The sequence below is a fragment of the Amblyomma maculatum genome, chromosome 3 (genome assembly GCF_055883805.1).
Source record: "Amblyomma maculatum isolate TAMU_Amacu chromosome 3, ASM5588380v1, whole genome shotgun sequence".
In the NCBI taxonomy this organism is placed as follows: Eukaryota; Metazoa; Arthropoda; class Arachnida; order Ixodida; family Ixodidae; genus Amblyomma; species Amblyomma maculatum.
This window is the reverse complement of record NC_139346.1, coordinates 205,085,066-205,104,037: the sequence shown is the minus strand read 5'-3', so window position 1 is coordinate 205,104,037 and position 18,972 is coordinate 205,085,066. Positions and strand designations below refer to the sequence as shown.

Genomic DNA, 18,972 nt, shown 5'->3' with positions numbered 1-18,972 from the left:
ATGCAGGCATGCTTTGAATGAAAACACATTACAGTGACTGCAAGTGCCTACCGTATGATTCCAGGGCCAGTCAATTCGGTGCTGGGAGTGAAGGGACTTCCATCAGCACGTGTCCATTCCACTGTTGGTGTTGGTATCCCAGCTGTGGGTCTGCACTGTAGGAATGCGGTGTCTCCATGGTGGAGCGGTGGGATGTGCTTTGGGTAGATTTCCACAAGTGGAACTTCTCTTCCTGGAAAGTACACAAGAAGTTGAATGTTTAATTATGGGACACTTATAGGAATTTAAAGTTGAATGGCCAAGCACTCCCAGTCGATTCATACAAACCTAAAGGTTTTGCATAGTACACCACATTCAACATCTTTAATGGTTGCTTACTGCATCAAATGGCATCTTTAATCACTTAACCTGCCATATTGAAACACAACACTTCAGCTAGAAGAAATTTTTTCGCTGTGAATAGTAACTAAACATAACTAAACCACTTACCATCATGATCAGACAGGTTGGGCCCCTGTTAGCGACCTTATTTAGAGAAGAATTCTTCACAAAAAACAAAGTCCATTTTTTCAATAATGCCTGAGCTGAACTACATAACCTCCCAATACTATTCCTATATAGCAGCATATTGCAAAAACAGCAAAAAAAAAGTAATTTGTTGTGAAATTTTTATTGGTTGACGATATCTGTGTCATACAAATGGCCACTCCGCAAGCTTCAAAGAAAGTGTCTCTTTAGAGCAGAAAAAATGTGACTGAAGAAAGAAGGGGCCAGCAAAGAAAACAGATTCAAGAAAAGCAGTCCTTACGGTCAACTTCCAGCACAGCAGTGGCTCGAGCTATGCCTTCCCTATTTTCTGCCAAGCAGATGTAGTGACCCCGATCTTGGACGACAGTTTGCTCAATTGTCAGAGTGTCATCCTGTACCTGCAAGATCAGCAGCACAACCGCTTCAGAACCATTTCTATACCGTAGTATGTAAGCATGTCCTATAAATACTTTTGCAGTGATGGTAGTAGGAAAATCATTCACCAGTTACAGTTATTACATTGTATGGGGTTGTGGGGACAACACTAGAACCACAAGTGCTGCATGTGCAGGGGTGGAAGCAGGCTCGAGCATTTTGGAGTAGCTTTGGGAGCAGTAGCGAAGCCATTCTGAAGCAGCTTTAGAGCAACGAAACGAGAGTTTCGTTGCTCCATGTTTTGGAGCACGTATCCAAGGTCAAACGCCTTTGATAATTGCAGTTTTCTTTTTCTGAAGTACAAAATCTCCTATCTGATTCCTTTTTATACAAGTGTAATGCCTTTCCAATTTTGCACTCATCTCTGACATGACAAACAGCCAAAGCATGTAAAGATGTATAACACAGGCAGACCTTAGCAAAATCTTGAAACAAACTAGCAGCAAATGTAACACTTGCTGGTGCGCTTCATAACTGAACATCTAGTCTGACCTAATGCATTTACATATTTTGATTTGATTCAAGTGTCAAGTCTACCACTTCGATGCACTCTAGCAGCGATACTAACTTGGAATTCAGATTAATGGCCATGACATTTCTGCTCCCTATATTGTGCATATCTATTTTATTTTATTTAGAATACACCTCAAAGCCCTCAGACATGGAATATTACATGATCACTTTTGATCCTATGCCTGGGCTGATAAATTTCTGAGCACATGGATATTTTGTTTGCCAAAAAGGCGCCTTCAGACCACAATAACATGCCTTGACAAGCTTGGTGCCAGTGCCGCTCGATGATAGGCCCCGTATGCCTTTCCAACACTCTTGAGAAGCTACCTAGTGAGTGACAGCTTTGGCGTACCAACCCATAATGCTTCAAGTATGGTTTTGTCTGCTGTAGGCCTGGCAAGCTTGCCACTGACAAAGAGGCTCGATGGTGAAGTACCTGCTTGTTTTCACAGCAGAACTATTAAAATAACACATGCAGTTTTGCAGTCTGACAAGTTTTCTTCCTAACGGCTCACAATAGTTTGGGCTACCTGCTCCGCTTGCTGATCTCTCTTCTCTCCTCCGGCGATTCAAAAGGCTGAGAGGAGGTGCTACATCACATGCACAGTGCATTTTTTTTCCCGCAATTATCTCCAACCGCCGGTGGCTCATACTAAATTTACTAGCGAAAAAATATTTATTATACTCCATGCTTCCTTCCCTCGCAAAAAATTCATTTGTACTAAGCCCAGTGGAAGATACGTTATATCTTTGCCACTGGTACAATGACATTGTTCCCGTGTTCTGCTAAATTTAATGGCAAAACATCAAAACAGCCAGTTTGGAGCAGTTTTGGAGCAATATTGCATTTTGGAGCAGGATGGAGCAGCGAAAGCAGTTTGGAGCAGAATGGAGCAATTGGAGCAGCACTTCCACTCCTGCATGTGAAGAATGGCACTTACAATATGCCTGTGAGTGAAGTTGCTTCCAACTTTGGCAAACTTGATCACTGGTGTTGGCGTTCCTGTCGCGATGCAGCGCAGTCTGGCATCTTCTCCCTGCCGCACAGTCTGTCTCTCAGGCTCAATGTGCACCGAAGGAATGTTCCTTCCTGGGGAAAAAAAAGAAAGACAAAGATGCCATATAAAAAAAAAAAAGAAGAATGGAATGCATAAGACTGCACTGAGGAAAAAAACTGCAAAAAATAGGTAATTGAATAATGTTAATATCATATTATATTATTAGGCACCTATCAACAAATGCACAAACTCTGTATGAACAACATGCATAAAATGCATGAACATCGCAACTGGACAATGTCAGCAACTGCAAGACAAAGACAAAGGCCTCTCACGTAGTAATTTCCAATTGTGACTGTCTTGCATGATCACATTCATAACAGGCAAATATTTTCGCATCTAATCAGCCACCGGATCCTTTATTTCCTCTGCAATTCATGCCCTGTCAAATTTCATTTCATTCATGTAATTTATGCCAGCATATTTTCATCCATAAACCTGACTGCCTGCCTTCCATCCCTTAAATCATGCTTATTTCCTTTTTTTCCCCATTGCTGTGCGGCTCTTTCGTACACTGAACGCAAAGGTTTTCGTACCTCATCTCCATCATAACTTGATCAGAGCAATCAAAAATAGATCCGCAAAATTGTGTGAACACCACAAACATTGATTTACCACAGCAAAATGAAATATTTGCCAACCATGGTCTCACACAGAGCAGCTTTTTAGCAGCAAATGATGATGCCAGAACAAAAATAAAAACTATATATATATATAATTATATATATATATATACTTGTTGTTAGCTGCAGACTTGCTTGGCCTTGTGCAGTTCCGTAACGATTGCTCGCAATACATGTGTAGTGTCCTTCGTTCTGCTCATCAACATTGAGCAAAGTCAGTACACCTCCGACCTGGGATAAAAACAAACAGGTTAGAGTAGAAACGATGAAAGCCCTTCTAAAATGTAACTGCAGTGCAAAGCAAAGACATTTAATGTGACTGAGCAAAGACAGGTTATGCACTAATCGACATGCACTGAGCCCCGAGTGGTGTGTGCATGAACACCCTTCCCCTGTGGTTTTCTACAACCAGATCATCACAAAGCTTTCAGAAAGCACCAAAGAGAAGGTAGGCTGCACAATGTTTCAATAGAAATAGGTTGGTGAAACTGAGGTGTAAGGGTTATTAGTGCAATCCTCATGCTAGCTGTGCACACTGTGCAATGTACATACCTAGTTAATTACTGGCAATTGAACACCATTTATAATACAAGGGGCATTTACAAAAGCCCACATCGGTCACTGCAACTGTGACAGGTTTCAAGTCTTTCTGACCAATGGTGATCTCACAGAGAAGCTGCAAAAATGTTTTGGAATTCACATTTGCTCCTCGCTTTCTACAGCTGTGGCAGCAGTTGCAGAAAGAAAGGTAAAGGACATAAACCAGGTCTGACTGTCACACGCAGTAATCCTTTATTCCTTGTCTGCATATTCTGTAATGCCTTACTGTTAACTCACCTATGGGAATTGGCTAGCTACGAAGCAGTTAAAGGTGGACAGCCAACACTAGTAACTGCATGGATGTAACACAGTTCCTAATAGTTTACTCTACAGCACAGTGCTATTATCATCAAAATGGGCACTTCTCTTGTTTGCCTCCATTGCCTATTCATGCACCTTGCTTCACTTCACTAAAGATAGTGAGCACATAATATATTGGTTTAATTTGGCTTAGTTTGGTTAAAAAAGGGGTTAATGTTCCAAAGCAGCTCAATGTATGAGAGACTCCAAAGCAACTCAGAGTATGAGAGATGCCATAGTGGAAGATTCCAGAAATTTCGACCACCTCGGATCCTTTAACGTGCATTGACATCACATTTTACATGAGCACCTTGTATTTTGCTCCTATCTAAAATCGGCCACTGTGGCCGGCATTTCATCCCACGTCTGTGTTCAACAACCGAGTGCCCTAACCACTCAGCCACTGCGGTAGTTTGATTTGGCAAGAATATTAGTCATCACATATGCAACTAATAGCTTCTCTTGATTACCTCCTTCCACAAACTCCCCAATTCAACGTTAGCCAAATGCACTGCACACTTCAGGTTTTTGTACCAGTGTTAACAATCAATGAGAGTAACACTGTCGCAACTTAAAAACACCTAATCTCTTTTAGGAGTGACTGCAACTGCACCGCATTCAAGCCTGAAAAAAGTCCACAATTTTTCATTTCTGTCAGGTTTACCGAAATAATAAATAAACGCAGGGGACATACCCTTGAAAATGTTCACAGTACACTCCAGTTACTCAAAGTTATAAAAGTAGCAAAACGCTCAGTGATTACGTTGACGCTGGCCCAACAGCAGGAACAACTGCCACCTCCATTGCTGCAGCTTACAGAATGCAGCTACAAACATGGCGGGCAGAGTGGGGTAGAGGAGAAGTCGGAGATGGCCAGAAACACAATGCCCAGACCAAAAAGAGAGCACGTGCAATCGTGCTACCGCCGGCAGCGGAGGTAACCTGCTTCTTCATACATTTCTGCTCGAGACCATAGCCCTATGAAGCAGAATCCCAGCAATCTCTGCTACTGACGGGCAAATGCTATCGGTGACGGAATCTTGCAAGCAACCTTGTGGCAGTGACGGGCCCACACTGCTCACCACACGTTTTTTTTCTCTTGCTAGTTTTCGCTGCTTTTGAGTATGAACAATTGTAATGCCACATTCCAAAAGTGAAAGTGGTGGAGACTGCTGCGTCACCTACAAAGACAGATCGCCGGCACTGAGCACGGCGTGTTTTATCAACTGTGGTTGTTCATTGCGATCAGAGATGTTCCTCTCATGTCATTTCGTATTTTATAGTCATAAAGCTTTTCCGTGGTTCTGCCAAATTTCTAGTAACACAGCACTACCTAAGGGATAGTCACTATAGTGGGCTTGCTAGGCCAAAGTCAACTGACACAAAATGTTCATTACATGGAGTTATTAAATACACATGCTTCAATGGGGTGGCATTGAGGAATTGGTAAACTTCGTAATATTGAGGAGTTCCCTACATGGAGGTTTGTTACACAGAAGTTTTAAGAGTATAGCTATAAAGCTATTTTTCCTGGCACAAAAGGATTCATGCAGTGGAATATGCACAATTTGGCAGGGTGCTTAAGCAAACATTCACTACAGGATGCAATATCAGCATTGTTAGGCTCCTTATCAATAATGCCAGCCATTTCAATAGGATAATATAAGATCAGTTAGGAACAAAGTTGCATTCATCAGCCCATACCTGGTTAGCATTGTCTGGCATTGCACTGCCAGAGAATGACCACGTGACATTGGGAGTTGGTCGTCCTGAAGCTCGGCAGTCAAAGCGTACAGTTTCACCTTTTCTGGCCTCGAATCTTGGGGGATGGATGGTGAGATGAGGGCCCTCTCCAGCACCTGAGTCATCTTCGGAAACAATGGCAGCCTTTGTTTCTTCTTCAGAAAAGTTAGTAAAAAGAAAGTTAGAAAAGTGCTTTCGTTAATATAGTAATGAAGAAAGATAAGAAGGCTCCTTCTTGGTTAATGAGTTCTACTCCATGTGTGGCCTCAACCTCGCAAATTATGCCAGAATTTTCACAAGTACTGCAAAATTAGACTTACTTAGCAGACTAATTTTTGTCTATAATGTTTTACAGTAGGCAGATGAAAGCCCAAAGCAGAATATATATACCAAGTGCTTTTGGGAAGGCTGCTACTCACATTTAAAAAAAAAAAAAAAAAGGCTCCTTCAGACATAAAGATGGACTGCGGCATATTACCAATGTTGCCAGACATTGCAAACCATGTAAATTATTTTAACTAGTAAGATTGTTACCTACAGATAACTTTTTAATTACTGCTATTGGGTGCTTGGTTCCAGATTGGTATTTGTAGTGGGCTGTTTGCAATACATATATCATTTTTTGATAATGCAAAAACTCTATTAAACTTTGCTCTCTGGCTCAAGAAATTTTATCCACTTTCTAGAAACTGTCATTCCACGGCATGCATGCCACGTGACATTCTCAGTCCCGCCTGTTCTGCAGTGCTCATCACGGAATAACATGTGCAAAGGCATGGTTTTGCACTCACTGAAGATGAGCATTTTCTGAAAGTGATACAAGATGGCTAAAATTTGCTGAGCCGCAGTGTTTAGGGCAATCACGTTTTCGAAATGCTAAATAACGATAATATTGCTAAATTTTGATAAATATTATGAAATGCTAAATATTGAATTCACCAGTTTACTGTAGCCAGCATAATTCCCCTTTCTTCTGACGTGCGCCAACACATATCTAATGTATATGCAATTGTAAGCAGACATGTCTTTTCTATTTCGAAAATCTGAAGTGAGGGGCAGACTTTCAATCGAAATCAAAATATAGCAGAGCCCATGTTTTTCTTTTTTCTTTGGTGGGGGGAGGGTGATTTACATTCCAGTCAACTTATTATAGTGTAAATCCACAGAAGCCATCTCTATGACTCGGAAAGCCCGTCTAAGAATTAGTGGCTGGCTTCCCTGAAACACGTTGCATGCCTAGAGGCCACTTAAATAATGAAGAACACTACTAAGAGAGTAGTACTAAAGGAAACAACTCAAGGAAAGAAAAACTAGCATGCATGCATGGAAGTAGAAAAAATTGAAAGGAAGTAACAAGCACTACGAGAGAAACGAAAAAGAGAAATGCTCACACAAAACAAATAAACAAAGAAACTTAAAAAACAAGAACAAAAAACAAAATAGAAATACTAGATAACTGTTTGGCTTAAGCCCCAAACAAAATTTGGGTCTGTGTTTTAACACCAGTGAGGAGCAATGATGATACCTTACTGCTGACAAACAAATTCAGTAGTAGTAGTACTAATGTATTTTTACAAATCAGGCATGTGTGTATGTATACAGCAGGAAGGGAGCACAGTGAGAAATATCCAAGGACAAAAAGGAAAACTGGAATAACAAAATGCGAGCAAACAAAAAATATGAGCAACAGAAAATCACTAGCGGTGCAACATAACAAAACTATCAAGGTCTATTCGCACTTGCGACTCGCGAAGGACGCGTGACCGGCAGTCGCATGCGACCAGAGGGTAACCAATTTTCACACTTGCGAATGAGACTTGAGGGTTGCTTTCCACATCGTGTCTACCTTGACTGTTCACCACATAGAGTAAAGCTAACTTACGTTCACGTCATCTGAGCTGCTGATTGGTTTAACGGTTTGCGACCAGCAGTCACGTGCCTAGAAATTTAGCAGTGCCCGAACGGCCCGCGGCAGTCGCTTTTCGACCAAAACGGTTGCGCGACCGCTGCGAGTCGCAAGTGTGAACGGGTCCTAAATATGTGATTTGTAAGATCATGGAATCGTTGAGGGTGCTGGAGTAAGAATTTAGCTATACCTTCCATGTGGCTTATGGTAATCAAATGCTGTGTTGTGACGGGGTGCGTCATAAATGTTTGAAAACATGTCAGGGCAATGTAATTGTGCCGATACGCAGCCATTTTTTGCCCAAGCAAGGTTGAGGGTGTCTTCCAGAGCCCCAGAGTCAGTTGAGTTGCCTGTAGGGGGCCATGGTCTTGACAGCATTGATGAATGTGTCGCAGGTTGTATTGCAGACAAGGCAGTTAAATTCTCAGGGTAAAGTAGCACAGGCTTTGTCCTGAATGATGCAATAGAGCTCTTCTGTGCCATTACTTTGTGCCATATCACAATGGCAATGCTACGAGCTAAATACTGTGACCTTTTAATCCCAAAGCCCTTTGAACAGACTATGTGAAGTGCTTGCATAACTGTTTTACATGCACTTTTCCCTTGAAATTGCGACAGTCATGTCATGATCAGATTATACTATCCTGGGTTAACAAACCCATTTTCACTGCCTGCTGAGCTCTGAGCCTCCTCTATGCAGTGTCAGAGAGCTGACAAATAATCCCTTATAATAATAATAATAATAATTGGTTCACAGGAAGGGAAAGGCACAGTATCTGTCACACTTGCTATGTGGACACCTGAACCGCGCCGTAAGGGAAGGAATGAAGGTGGGAGTGAAAGTGAAAAGAGAGAAAGGGAAGCCGTAGTGGAGGGCTACGGAGTAATTTCGACCACCTGGGGATCTTTAACGTGCGCTGACATCGCACAGCACACGGACGCCACTACGTTTTGCCTCCATCGAAACGCAGCCGCCGTGGTCGGGTTCGAACCCGGGAACTCCGGACAGTAGTCGGGCGTCTTACCACTGCACCACCCCGGCGGGGCAAATAATCCCTTATAATTTGCAAATATGGATGAGCATTGCTGACAATTGCAAACAGGTTATGAAAAACTATTCATATCCCTTACTACCGACGAATGACCAGATGTAGTAAGCAAGATATTAACACCAAGGTTGTAAATCATTCAGGCTATTATAAAAAAACAAAAAAACAGTATGCAATGTTGGTGAAAATTTTAATACTTCAAGTTATTGCCAAGTACTAGGTCCTACTTAAATTTAGCAGAAATTTTGTACGTAATTACTGCAATTACAGCAGCGAAGGTAGCGTTAGAATTAAAGCTCTCCCTTGAGGCTATATTTTACAATAATGGTTTTCACATAACATAGTAGTTCAATAACACTTCAGCATAAAACAAGCACATTTTTGTGGAAATACACTACAATCTAAGGAGCTACTGTTTGATAGTTTAGGACTTTTACCTATAGCCAGAATGATCTGCGGGTGCATCTAGCTCAGCACCTATCCAATTTGGTTTCCTGAACTGCTGGGCTGTTTGCACTCTACCTACATGTGAGCATTCTCTATCTGGTGCTTGATTCAAACACTGCCATTGTCACAATGCCTAGCCATTCAAGATATCTCTGAGAAAACAAAATCTTTTGAGGAAACCGAATGAGCAATATGGTTGTATCTTTTTTTCTTTTCTTTTTCCTGGCAGTAGTATCATCAATTCACTTGGAAGGTTTTGTTCATTTTCTTTGAAGGAGTCAGCTTACCAAAAGAAATTATTTTTCATAATTTATGCATGCACCAGACAGGTATCCATGTTAGGTGTGTCACTACATAGAGCAGATGTCAAGCCGTGATCAAGCAAAATTAGGGAAAGTGGATGTAAAAAGAAATTATTTTAGTGCCAAGGTGAATACGCAGATCTGGTCACAAAAGAACTGTTCAGAGTCTTATTAAGAACTGTTTTACAGCTTCTTTGAGCACGAGTGATTTGAATCTATGCTTACCTCCTTTCACGAATAGTACAGTCCTAATGTTGTCTGTTCCCATGGCATTGCTCGCAGTACAGAAGTACTCTGCCTCGTCTGATTTGCGGGCAGCCGGAATCCTGAAGACTCCATCAATGAATGTAGACTCAGGGTTGAGCAAGCCATTGCGACCTCCGGACCATTCAACGCTTGGTTCAGGGAAGCCATCCGCCAAGCAGCGGAACTCAACAGGCTGACCAACATTGACTTCCTGAAAATGTGGCTCGATTCGTGCTCGTGGGGCTGACTTTTGGTCAAGTCCTGACGTTTGAAAGAGAAAAAAATGAAAAGGAATAAACAAGTCAGAATTAAAAACCTATCAAACTTAAAAGCAAAAAGGGAGTCCCCAGGAAAGGTTTATCATGTTACATGTGATACAAAAGTTTTGGTTCAATCGCGAGAAACCACTGCCAGCTATATTATCATCATTTCAAACAGCAAACTAGTGCGCCTTTGATTACGTTTTTTGCCTGTTCACAGTACTTAACTAAACACAATTTCCTGCCTACTTAAACAGTTTTGCTACACCTTCACTGATACCAGCATTGAGATGAAACCATGTTTCATTAGGACCGCCATAGAGGACTAGTGGATGCCTGACACAAAGTCAACACCACAACAACACTCTAGTAATGAATGGTTTTTTCTATAAACAGCAAGAAGAAATTACCATCAACTTGAAGAACAGCCTTGTCCTGGGCAACGCCTGAACCGTCTGAGCCAGTGCAGACATAGGTGCCATTGTCTTCAACTCGAACATCAGGCACCGTCAATATTCCACTGGCTTCAGTAGCCCTCAAAGGCAAGTTACCAGATTCCTTGGTCCATACCAAAGAGAAGGGTGTCTAATACAAAATAGAATGACAATCACAAGTGAATACACAATATCTTTTCCTTCACAGCTTTATCCCATTTATAAGTAGGTCACTGTTTCTGGTGAGGCCTCTCCAAATCAATCCATCCCTAATCTATTCTCTCTCTCCAGCATCCTCCCCTTCGATCTTTACACTGTCATGTTACTTCTTCCCGGTTCGTCCTTTTGGGTAAAGAAAATATACATACATATACAGCCCTCCTTACCATTACTAATACTTAACCTGCAACATCTCACCATTCTATATATTTCCTAAGCACTAACCATATCCCAAGTTCACTTTTTCTACCTGGAAATGACATAATCAAACAGCAAATTTTGTTTTAACATTATGCATCTTGATTAAGAAATTGCAGTACAAAAATTTTGCGATTTTTACCTTTGACTGAGAATATCCAGTGCAGCGGATCGTCACAGTTGATCCCACTGGTACCCTTTGGATTCGAGGTTCTTCAACATGAACCCTCATCGACTGACCGCCGCCACCTAAAAAGAAACAGCCACTGTTAGGAAACTGTGTGTCCTCAAATGTGCCTCCAACAGCTTTAAAAGCTCATAACTCAAATGTTACAACTATATACGCCATTTTGCGATTGGGCATTTCATATCCTGCACGTGCCAATAACCGCTTGTTACAACTATCATATAAGCAAGACATTATCTGTACTTATTGTACAGTACCGGTTCATAACAGCATGTAACAGCACAAAGTTTTTAACTGTAAATGTCTACTCCATACAACTATATCCACAGCTACAAATGGATGCTAGCATGTCCATTACATATAAAAAAAATCCAGTATGAAAGCAGATATCAGGAAACTATACACAAGATAGCCACACCACAAAAAAGGTTCTTCAATAAAAGTACAGATGCACTTTGCATGGCTTTCTATTTTACAAGTTGATGTTGCCTGCTAATGAAGTTCTCTGACATATTTCTGCACAAGAAATGTTGCACAATATCTATAAAAAGCAAATAACAAAATTTAAAGGCAACCAGTAACCAGTGCTTATGTCCGACGATCCAAAAACATATATATAACTTCCCAGCATTATAAATGAAATGTTTTTACCCTCCGAATTAAATATTTTAACCATTAAAACTATTTTTTAATTCTATACACTAGCCAGTTTAAACTGAAGGAAGCAAGATTTCACGGCTTCATTTTATAAAAAGCAGGCCATGCAGTAAAATTAAGCTGCATCAGCAAGAAACCCTTTGGCCTGGCCACAAATAATTTACAATAAGAGCTGCATTTTGCTCAATTCTGTAGAGAAATGTGTGTTGTAATGCAGTACCAGTTTCCCAGAGAATGCAGCTTTAATCAGCTTATTTTCATGTACATTGAAAAAAATAGTATGGCTATTTTTGCACTATAGTGTAGCATGCCATCGTGATCCGGCCACAGAAGAAAACAGCTTCAGCACGCCTGCCAAGCGCACACAGATTGTTCTACTGGCCACGATGGCACGCTACAATAGAAAGTCAATTTGCCCTAAACTTCAGACATCTTTCACTTGTGCATCTGCATTAGAAGAAAATGTCTAACTATATAGAGGAAATATTTGCTAATCTGCACATCTCAAAGATAAAGCAAGCAATGCCTAGCTGCTAGAACAGGCCCATAAAATACAAAGTTTCACCTGTTGTCACCGAAAGGCTTGAAAAACATTGAATATAATTTTTTTAATGCCTAAATGCTAAATGAATAAAAGAAAAAGTTGTCGAACCTTCATAAAATATTTTTTTCTTTTTTTCAGTTAAGTGCACATGTAAATGAACTCTACTCCTATTTATCAGCTTCCAAATTAGAATTAAGCTTAAGACAGAAGCCATGACTTATTTCTAAGAACAGGCACAGTATTGCAGGTAAGATCGATCCTGTAAAAGAATAAAAATTCCTGAAGGATGATTTTATATTTTTAAGATATGAGATATTTGAGAAAGAACTTCTAGTGGTGCATCCATAACTACCAAAACAAATAGTTTCCAGACTTGCAATCATTTCTCAGAATGCAATAAAAGGTACCCTATAATTATTTGGCCCAACCAAATGCTACACAGGTATCTCCACTATATAGATCTCAACTTAGCACGAACAATTACACATTTTGAAGAAGTTGCATTAAAAATGTTGAATTCTTAAGCAAATAAAAAAGACAGTGTCATTAAATAAGCAGTTATAAATGTTCACACTGGCACAACATAAATATTAGTATGCACAGGAAGATAGTTTAGTGCCAACAGGACACAAGAATCACAAGCATGTTAGTGAAGCCTTTTGCTTCTGCATGTTAATACATTTTAAACCTGGATAAGTTCTAAAAAAGAAACAGCTCAGACATTAAATCTAATGCAGTGTGTAACTTCTACACAGCACTAACAACGCATCTAGCTTACCTCTCTGCAATGGGCTCAATTTCTTTGCCGTTTTCTAGGAAAGGTAAAGGCTGCCGTTTAACCCAAAATTAAGTCCGGTTTTATGAATGTGAGCTCGCTAAACTGGACCAAATGACTCGCAACTCAAATCCATGTGTACAGGTGCGAAGCCATGAATGAGCATAAAAAAAAAAAATATTTTATTTTGGCAGCACACAAGGTTTTGCATGTCCTGAAACCACAATAGTCGAACTTGAGCAAAGCTTTAAAATCCGTTAAACAGATCACACAACACGTCAGTTCTCGTTAAATGGCCCACATTAAACCGTGCCATTCAGTTACTGAAGCTCAGAATACTAATTACACTGTCGAGAATTTTCAAAATGCCGCTATTATAGACCAGCGCGGCTTTTGTAACAGAAAGAAGCGCAATCTTCAGTTATGAAAATTCAAGCGAGTGTAAAAACTACAAAATGACAATGATGATGACCGATGTGAACATGAACAGGATGTGCCACAAGATATGCCGACATTTGTAAAATGAAATTGATACCAGCACACCGCCTTTGAATTTTCAGCGCACCTAAAAATGTCATGCTTGTGTCATGAGAGATGGCAAAAGTGTTTTTCACACTGCACAAGAAGGTATAAAGGCCTGGAGCTGTCTTCTCAACCAATTATCAAGGAAAGTGACACGACGTTTGTCAATGCAAGCAGCTTACCAGAGCATGTGACAAAGACGCACTGCATGCTGATTAATGACAATACCATGATGCTAGTCATGCACACTGAAGCAATGTAACCTGCACTGAAGGAAAGCAGTTGATCATAAGAGTACTTAAATGTATGGAATTAAGGAACAGCATAAGTTACGATCTAATTAGCGCCATCGACCTCCATTAGCTATGACATTTGTTTAGACAATTTTTACCAAAGCCCTTTCAGTAAGAGGCACAGAAATTTTGTCCTGTAAGCAAAAAGTATGCATTAAAAACGTCTAGTGGCCAATCTTAAATGCCTCCATCTATGGTAGCATACCATAAAACCTGGTTCCTTCTCTGCAGGTTCATTATTTCTTTCATCATGGATGTCGTGAGCAATGGTTTGTACCGAGCGTTTCACAAAACTGGAACCAACGATTTAAAAAATGTGATACACCACAGCTGGGTGCAGCCGACGCCATATTGCTTCCCACCATTTGGTACAATTCAGCGTTTCCCTAAATTCTGCTTAGCTAAGATGGTGTAATTTTTCATAATTCCCATTTTGGCCAAGTGTGTTTTGTTACAACTAGAGGATTTAAGGGACAGTGATCTATTTTTTTCTATCAACATATTTCATATATGATCCCTCTTTGCAGCATTTTAAAAAAGCCAGGAAAAAAATATTTGGCAGGTGTGCGAGAACGTAAAACCATTATAATGACAATGAGTCATGACTGTGCATAATGCTTGTACATACTGTATGCCTTACAGTATGTTACTAGCAAAGTGTTGGATTATGCTGAGTTGCACAATGTATGTGAGTCACGATTATTTGGGATGTTATGTTTCAGCATTCATGACTGTATGTGTCCACCTTCGTATGTTGTGGCATTGTATAGTACTGGCATGCCATGGTGATAGTATCCGAATTAGTGCCTCGAACACAGTCACCAGCCCATTCATCAGTGTGTGACCATCATCTCCGTTAATGGGACAATACTCACTGCAAGGCAAAGCCCTTTCACATATCCCTTTAATCAACTCTCTCTTGGGCTCGCTGCGTCCACCTGACTACTGAAAACTTCTCAATTTCATCCACACTTTTGGCTTAACATAAAGCTCCGTTTTAACCAACCCATTCAAGCGTGCCTGCATGGCGTAGTAGTGAGTCAGATTTAGGATCCGATGTCCCGGTGGGTTCAATTCTCATCTCAAATATGCCGGCTTGTTGGTGGCTTCTGCAAATTCAGCCATGATAAGTGGTCTTGAAATGCCAAACAAACAGTCCGCCTGCCCTGCCATGTCACATGCTACTGGCTCTTCAGGTAATGGGGCTAGTGATGTTTTTGCACTAAAAAATAACATGACTACGTGACTCTTGCAGTACTGTATTGTAGCTCTACAAAACGAGCAATTAATGTGTGCTCAATGTCTCGAAGTGAGTGGCTCGCATATGTCAGCACAGTCTTCGCACAGCCGGCACATGCTACTGGAACATTAACACCATGCACAGTGATTTACAATAAGGGATGGCGTTTTATTAATGCGACCACACCCTGTTCTCTAGAAAATGAGGCATCAACGTTGTCGGCATTGTGATCATGGGCATGGCTCTGGCAGGTGACATGGTGGTGCACTGAGCGGTCATCGGGTTCTGTTAAGTTACGAGGCCGCCTGACATAGGCCGAGCCGGCAGATGCTACCAACTCTGGCTTTGCCTTTGAGATAAGCGCATGCGATTGAAATGCAGCCCTATAGAACTTTCCATCTTGAGTTATACCATAGCTGTGGCCCATTAGCATAGCACCCATTTTGGCTGCGAGAGGTGGTTCATTCGAAACCCACTGCTCTACACCCACTGGTAAAATATAGGTGCTTGGTGAAAATGGAGGCTTGGTGCCTCACTTTCCTCAGAGGTGTGCGCTTGGGAGGACATGCAGAAAACCTGTTGCACACTTTGCGGGCCAAACCCAGGTTTCGAACGACCTTGCAGCCGGCAAAGGTGGTTGCTCGCTATGTTAGTTCTCGCATTGTATCTTTGCAGCAGAACCAGTGTTAAGCCTTTCATATAATGTGGTACCCTACAAATATATGCTAATGAGTATGTGTAAGATAATAAAGGCACAAGTTAAAAGATTACTCATTAATTGGGTAGCAGAGGGCATATATGCGAACGAGAATTTACAAGGGGAGATGGCAAATGGGAGCCATCAACACTGGCCAGTCATGCCCTTAAACGCGGAGCTTAAGTGTCCTCAAAATTTTTTTTTTTTTCTTTGTATCATTATACAGCTTGTCAAACTGAGCACAGGCTGCTCATGTGGCCATGGCCAGATCATGTTATTTGCAAACAAAATGCAGTTGGAAGCGCTGCTTTATAGCAGCACATGAAAGCAGTGATATGGCATATTTTCTTATTTTGCGGGCTTTTTTTAAATGCCAGAAAAACCATGTAGGAGATACATTCGCAGGAAGAATTGTATTGGTTGTTTCTGAGCAACATCAACAGCTTAACAAAATAAACTTGGCCCTTAAACAAATATATTTAAATACGGCTTAACTGTTCTTAATAATCTAATTAAGCAAAAAAAAAAGAAGCCTGAAGAGCGCCACACGATGGCAAAAAAATGTGTCCCATTTCACCCAGCCATGGTGCCCCCATTTTATTAATCCTTGGCTCAAGTTATGCAATACACCCAGAGTATTTTAATATTGAATCTAGAAGAAGGTGCACAGAACAGGAACTATGGAACACCCAGTAACACACCTGCCCTTGTCGCTGTAGTCAAGAAAACAAGTAGAAAGTCATCCCCTTTGCTGCACAGCCGAGAATATGAGCACGACAACAACACCACACTGAGCACAGCAGGCGAGACCACAAAGAAGAGGCGGGGAAAGAAGAGGAAGAAGGCATTTCGACGATACACAACTGGCGGCCATTACCCCGCACGTGGATGAATGCCACCTCTTGAAATGACCGTGTGGGCCAGACAGCTCTGCATGTGTATGTCCCACCGTGTTCTCTCTTCAGTGCTGGCACAGACAGCCTGCTTATCTCCCTGGATACCGATTCGATGATCCAGTCAGATGACTCGTCGATCGTAGTAGTGCCATGGATCCAAATGAACCGCGACGGTGGAGGAGGCCCAGACACTGAGCATATCAAGCTGGTGCTTGTGCCCAGAGATGCATCCAAGTTCTTGGGAGCTATTGCAACTGCCTGGAGCAATGGCGGAGTGCCTGGTTCGCGGGTGGTGATGATGAGGGTGACAAAATGCAATTGTGCACAAGTAGTGAGAGCGACAGCCGTGCATATGCAGTTCACAGATGCACAGCCACACAGTTTCATGGCCCCACTGCCCCAGCCGCGTAGGTCGGTTAAAAATGCATTTTTTGAGCAGTTTTGCCAAACAGTTTACTCAGCGTGCATGGTACCATGAGGCACTACTTCTCACGACTTGCTTTGAAATATTGTGTTTCCATTCCTCTAGCTCTGCTCCAAAAGTTCATCTTTTGTAGTAATTTGCAAAAGTCTTTTTTCAGAAATAAATGCATGGCTAGTTACCTCCTGAAGGTTCACAGCGACCACCAAGCTGTAGAGGGTTGCCACTGTACCCAGAAGAACATCTAAAAAAAAAAAAAAAAGCATCACCATTTAGTACAAGACCCACTTCTGCAAAGTACACACCTACAAAGGCACTACTTCTCATGACTTGCTTTAAAATATTGTGTTTCTTTTCCTCTAGCTCTGCTCCAAAAGTTAATCTTTTGTAGTAATTTGCAAGAGCCTTTTTTCAGAAATAAATGCATGGCTTACAAAGTATACACCTATTTTCACTTCACTGCATAAATAAGAACAATGGTGTGGTTTCCCTTAGGCATGAAAAAAAAGGAATGCATGACTACTAGTGCACAGGTGCTTAAAAATTAAGAATGCTGCAGTTGTTTTTTTTTACGCTTTAGCTTTCAGAAATTTAGAGATTGTGCACGTGCAACATCAATACAGTCATGCGTGGACAAATAATGAGTCATGATTTCCATCAAACAAACTCTTGAATGTAGTTTCCAAGCGCACAGCATGTTTCATTTACTTTTGTCCACACCTGTATGTTATTTACCAAAAAGACACCTACTGCAAAATTAGTCTTTCTTAGCATAAAAAGTAGCATGGAAACTCACTGTTCGCAGTTTCGTCCTGTGTAGCCTGGTGGGCAGGCATTGCATGTTGGCTTGTTGTCAGTGTCCAAAAAGCAAGTTGGAGAAAACCTGAGCAAAAGTGATAAGAGGCAACATTCAAAAGGAACCAAGATTTCAGCAAGGCTACACACATATCAAGGAAGTTTCAGATAAAATTTAGCCTCACTTACTTTGCAGCTGAAAGAGTGCAATAAAGCTATCATGAAAAACTAATGGACAATTATTTCTCTGCAGTTAGTTCAGTGCTTCTTAATAGAGGGTCCGTAGACACCATGGGGCTCGCGAAATCCACATCCACAAATAAAAAAAAGAAAGGTTGCGGGATAGCTCTGCTCTGGCTAGACACAGTTTTGCAGGGTTAAAAGCACACAAGTTCCAAGCAGAGTTTAGTTTCTCAAAGCGAAACAAAGATCAAATCGTTAGTGTGGAGAGACCATAGCAACGCACGCGAAGGAACTCCAGGTGGTAAAAATTTCCGGAGCACTCTACGACGGTGTCTCCCATAGCCCGAGTTGCTTTGGGATGTTAAAACTCATAAACCAAACCAAATCAAAGCGAAAGAAACACGAGAAGAGTGCAGAAAGGGAGAGCATGCATGAGAGAGATGAAGAAAGAGCGGCTAAGGCATTTGTTTATGCTGGCATCAGTGAAACTCGCAGTGTTGGGAGAAGTCTAATACCTTCTAGTGGCATGCATACTGGCGCTGATTCATCTCTTATTCCCACATCCTCTGCAAGCCATGGTGCGCTGTGTGCCCCCTCGGTCTCAAGGGGTTTTCCACCACTTTCACTTGCCCACAATGGGTCTCCGCCATATTCATGGCTGAGAGCTCCTGATTTAGTTTATCTCACAGCTTGACTTAGCATGTACACCAGTGACATTGTTGCAGCCTCCGATGATGAAACCAAGAAATCCTTCACAGAAGGCAGCTTACTGGTTGGATGGCGTGGTGTGAGGGCATGGGCACGGTTTGCAGTCCTCAGGTGTGCCCCTAGTTGCATCACCATAAAATCCGTCCGCACACCGCTGGCAGTAGTCTCCAACAGTGTTGTGCCTGCATCTCTG

General features: G+C 41.5%; 1 protein-coding gene across 38 annotated transcripts in view; it reads right to left on the bottom strand.

Annotated features, from left to right (window-relative positions):
• The window catches only part of trol (terribly reduced optic lobes), a 331,282-nt gene that overhangs the window by 43,633 nt on the left and 268,677 nt on the right, over positions 1-18,972 (bottom strand). For 35 of the 38 annotated variants that reach the window (XM_084599338.1, XM_084599342.1, XM_084599343.1 and 32 more), the window contains 12 exons: positions 18,842-18,969; positions 17,890-17,976; positions 17,276-17,337; positions 16,654-16,950; positions 11,004-11,110; positions 10,421-10,595; positions 9,730-10,011; positions 5,762-5,955; positions 3,271-3,388; positions 2,418-2,566; positions 809-926; positions 52-232 (listed from right to left, as the gene is read on the bottom strand). In XM_084599338.1, coding sequence (XP_084455464.1) covers positions 52-232; positions 809-926; positions 2,418-2,566; positions 3,271-3,388; positions 5,762-5,955; positions 9,730-10,011; positions 10,421-10,595; positions 11,004-11,110; positions 16,654-16,950; positions 17,276-17,337; positions 17,890-17,976; positions 18,842-18,969 — 1,898 coding nt within the window. The remainder of the gene's footprint in view (positions 1-51; positions 233-808; positions 927-2,417; positions 2,567-3,270; positions 3,389-5,761; positions 5,956-9,729; positions 10,012-10,420; positions 10,596-11,003; positions 11,111-16,653; positions 16,951-17,275; positions 17,338-17,889; positions 17,977-18,841; positions 18,970-18,972) is intronic. The other 3 variants (XM_084599340.1, XM_084599355.1, XM_084599378.1) reach the window with 3 other exon arrangements.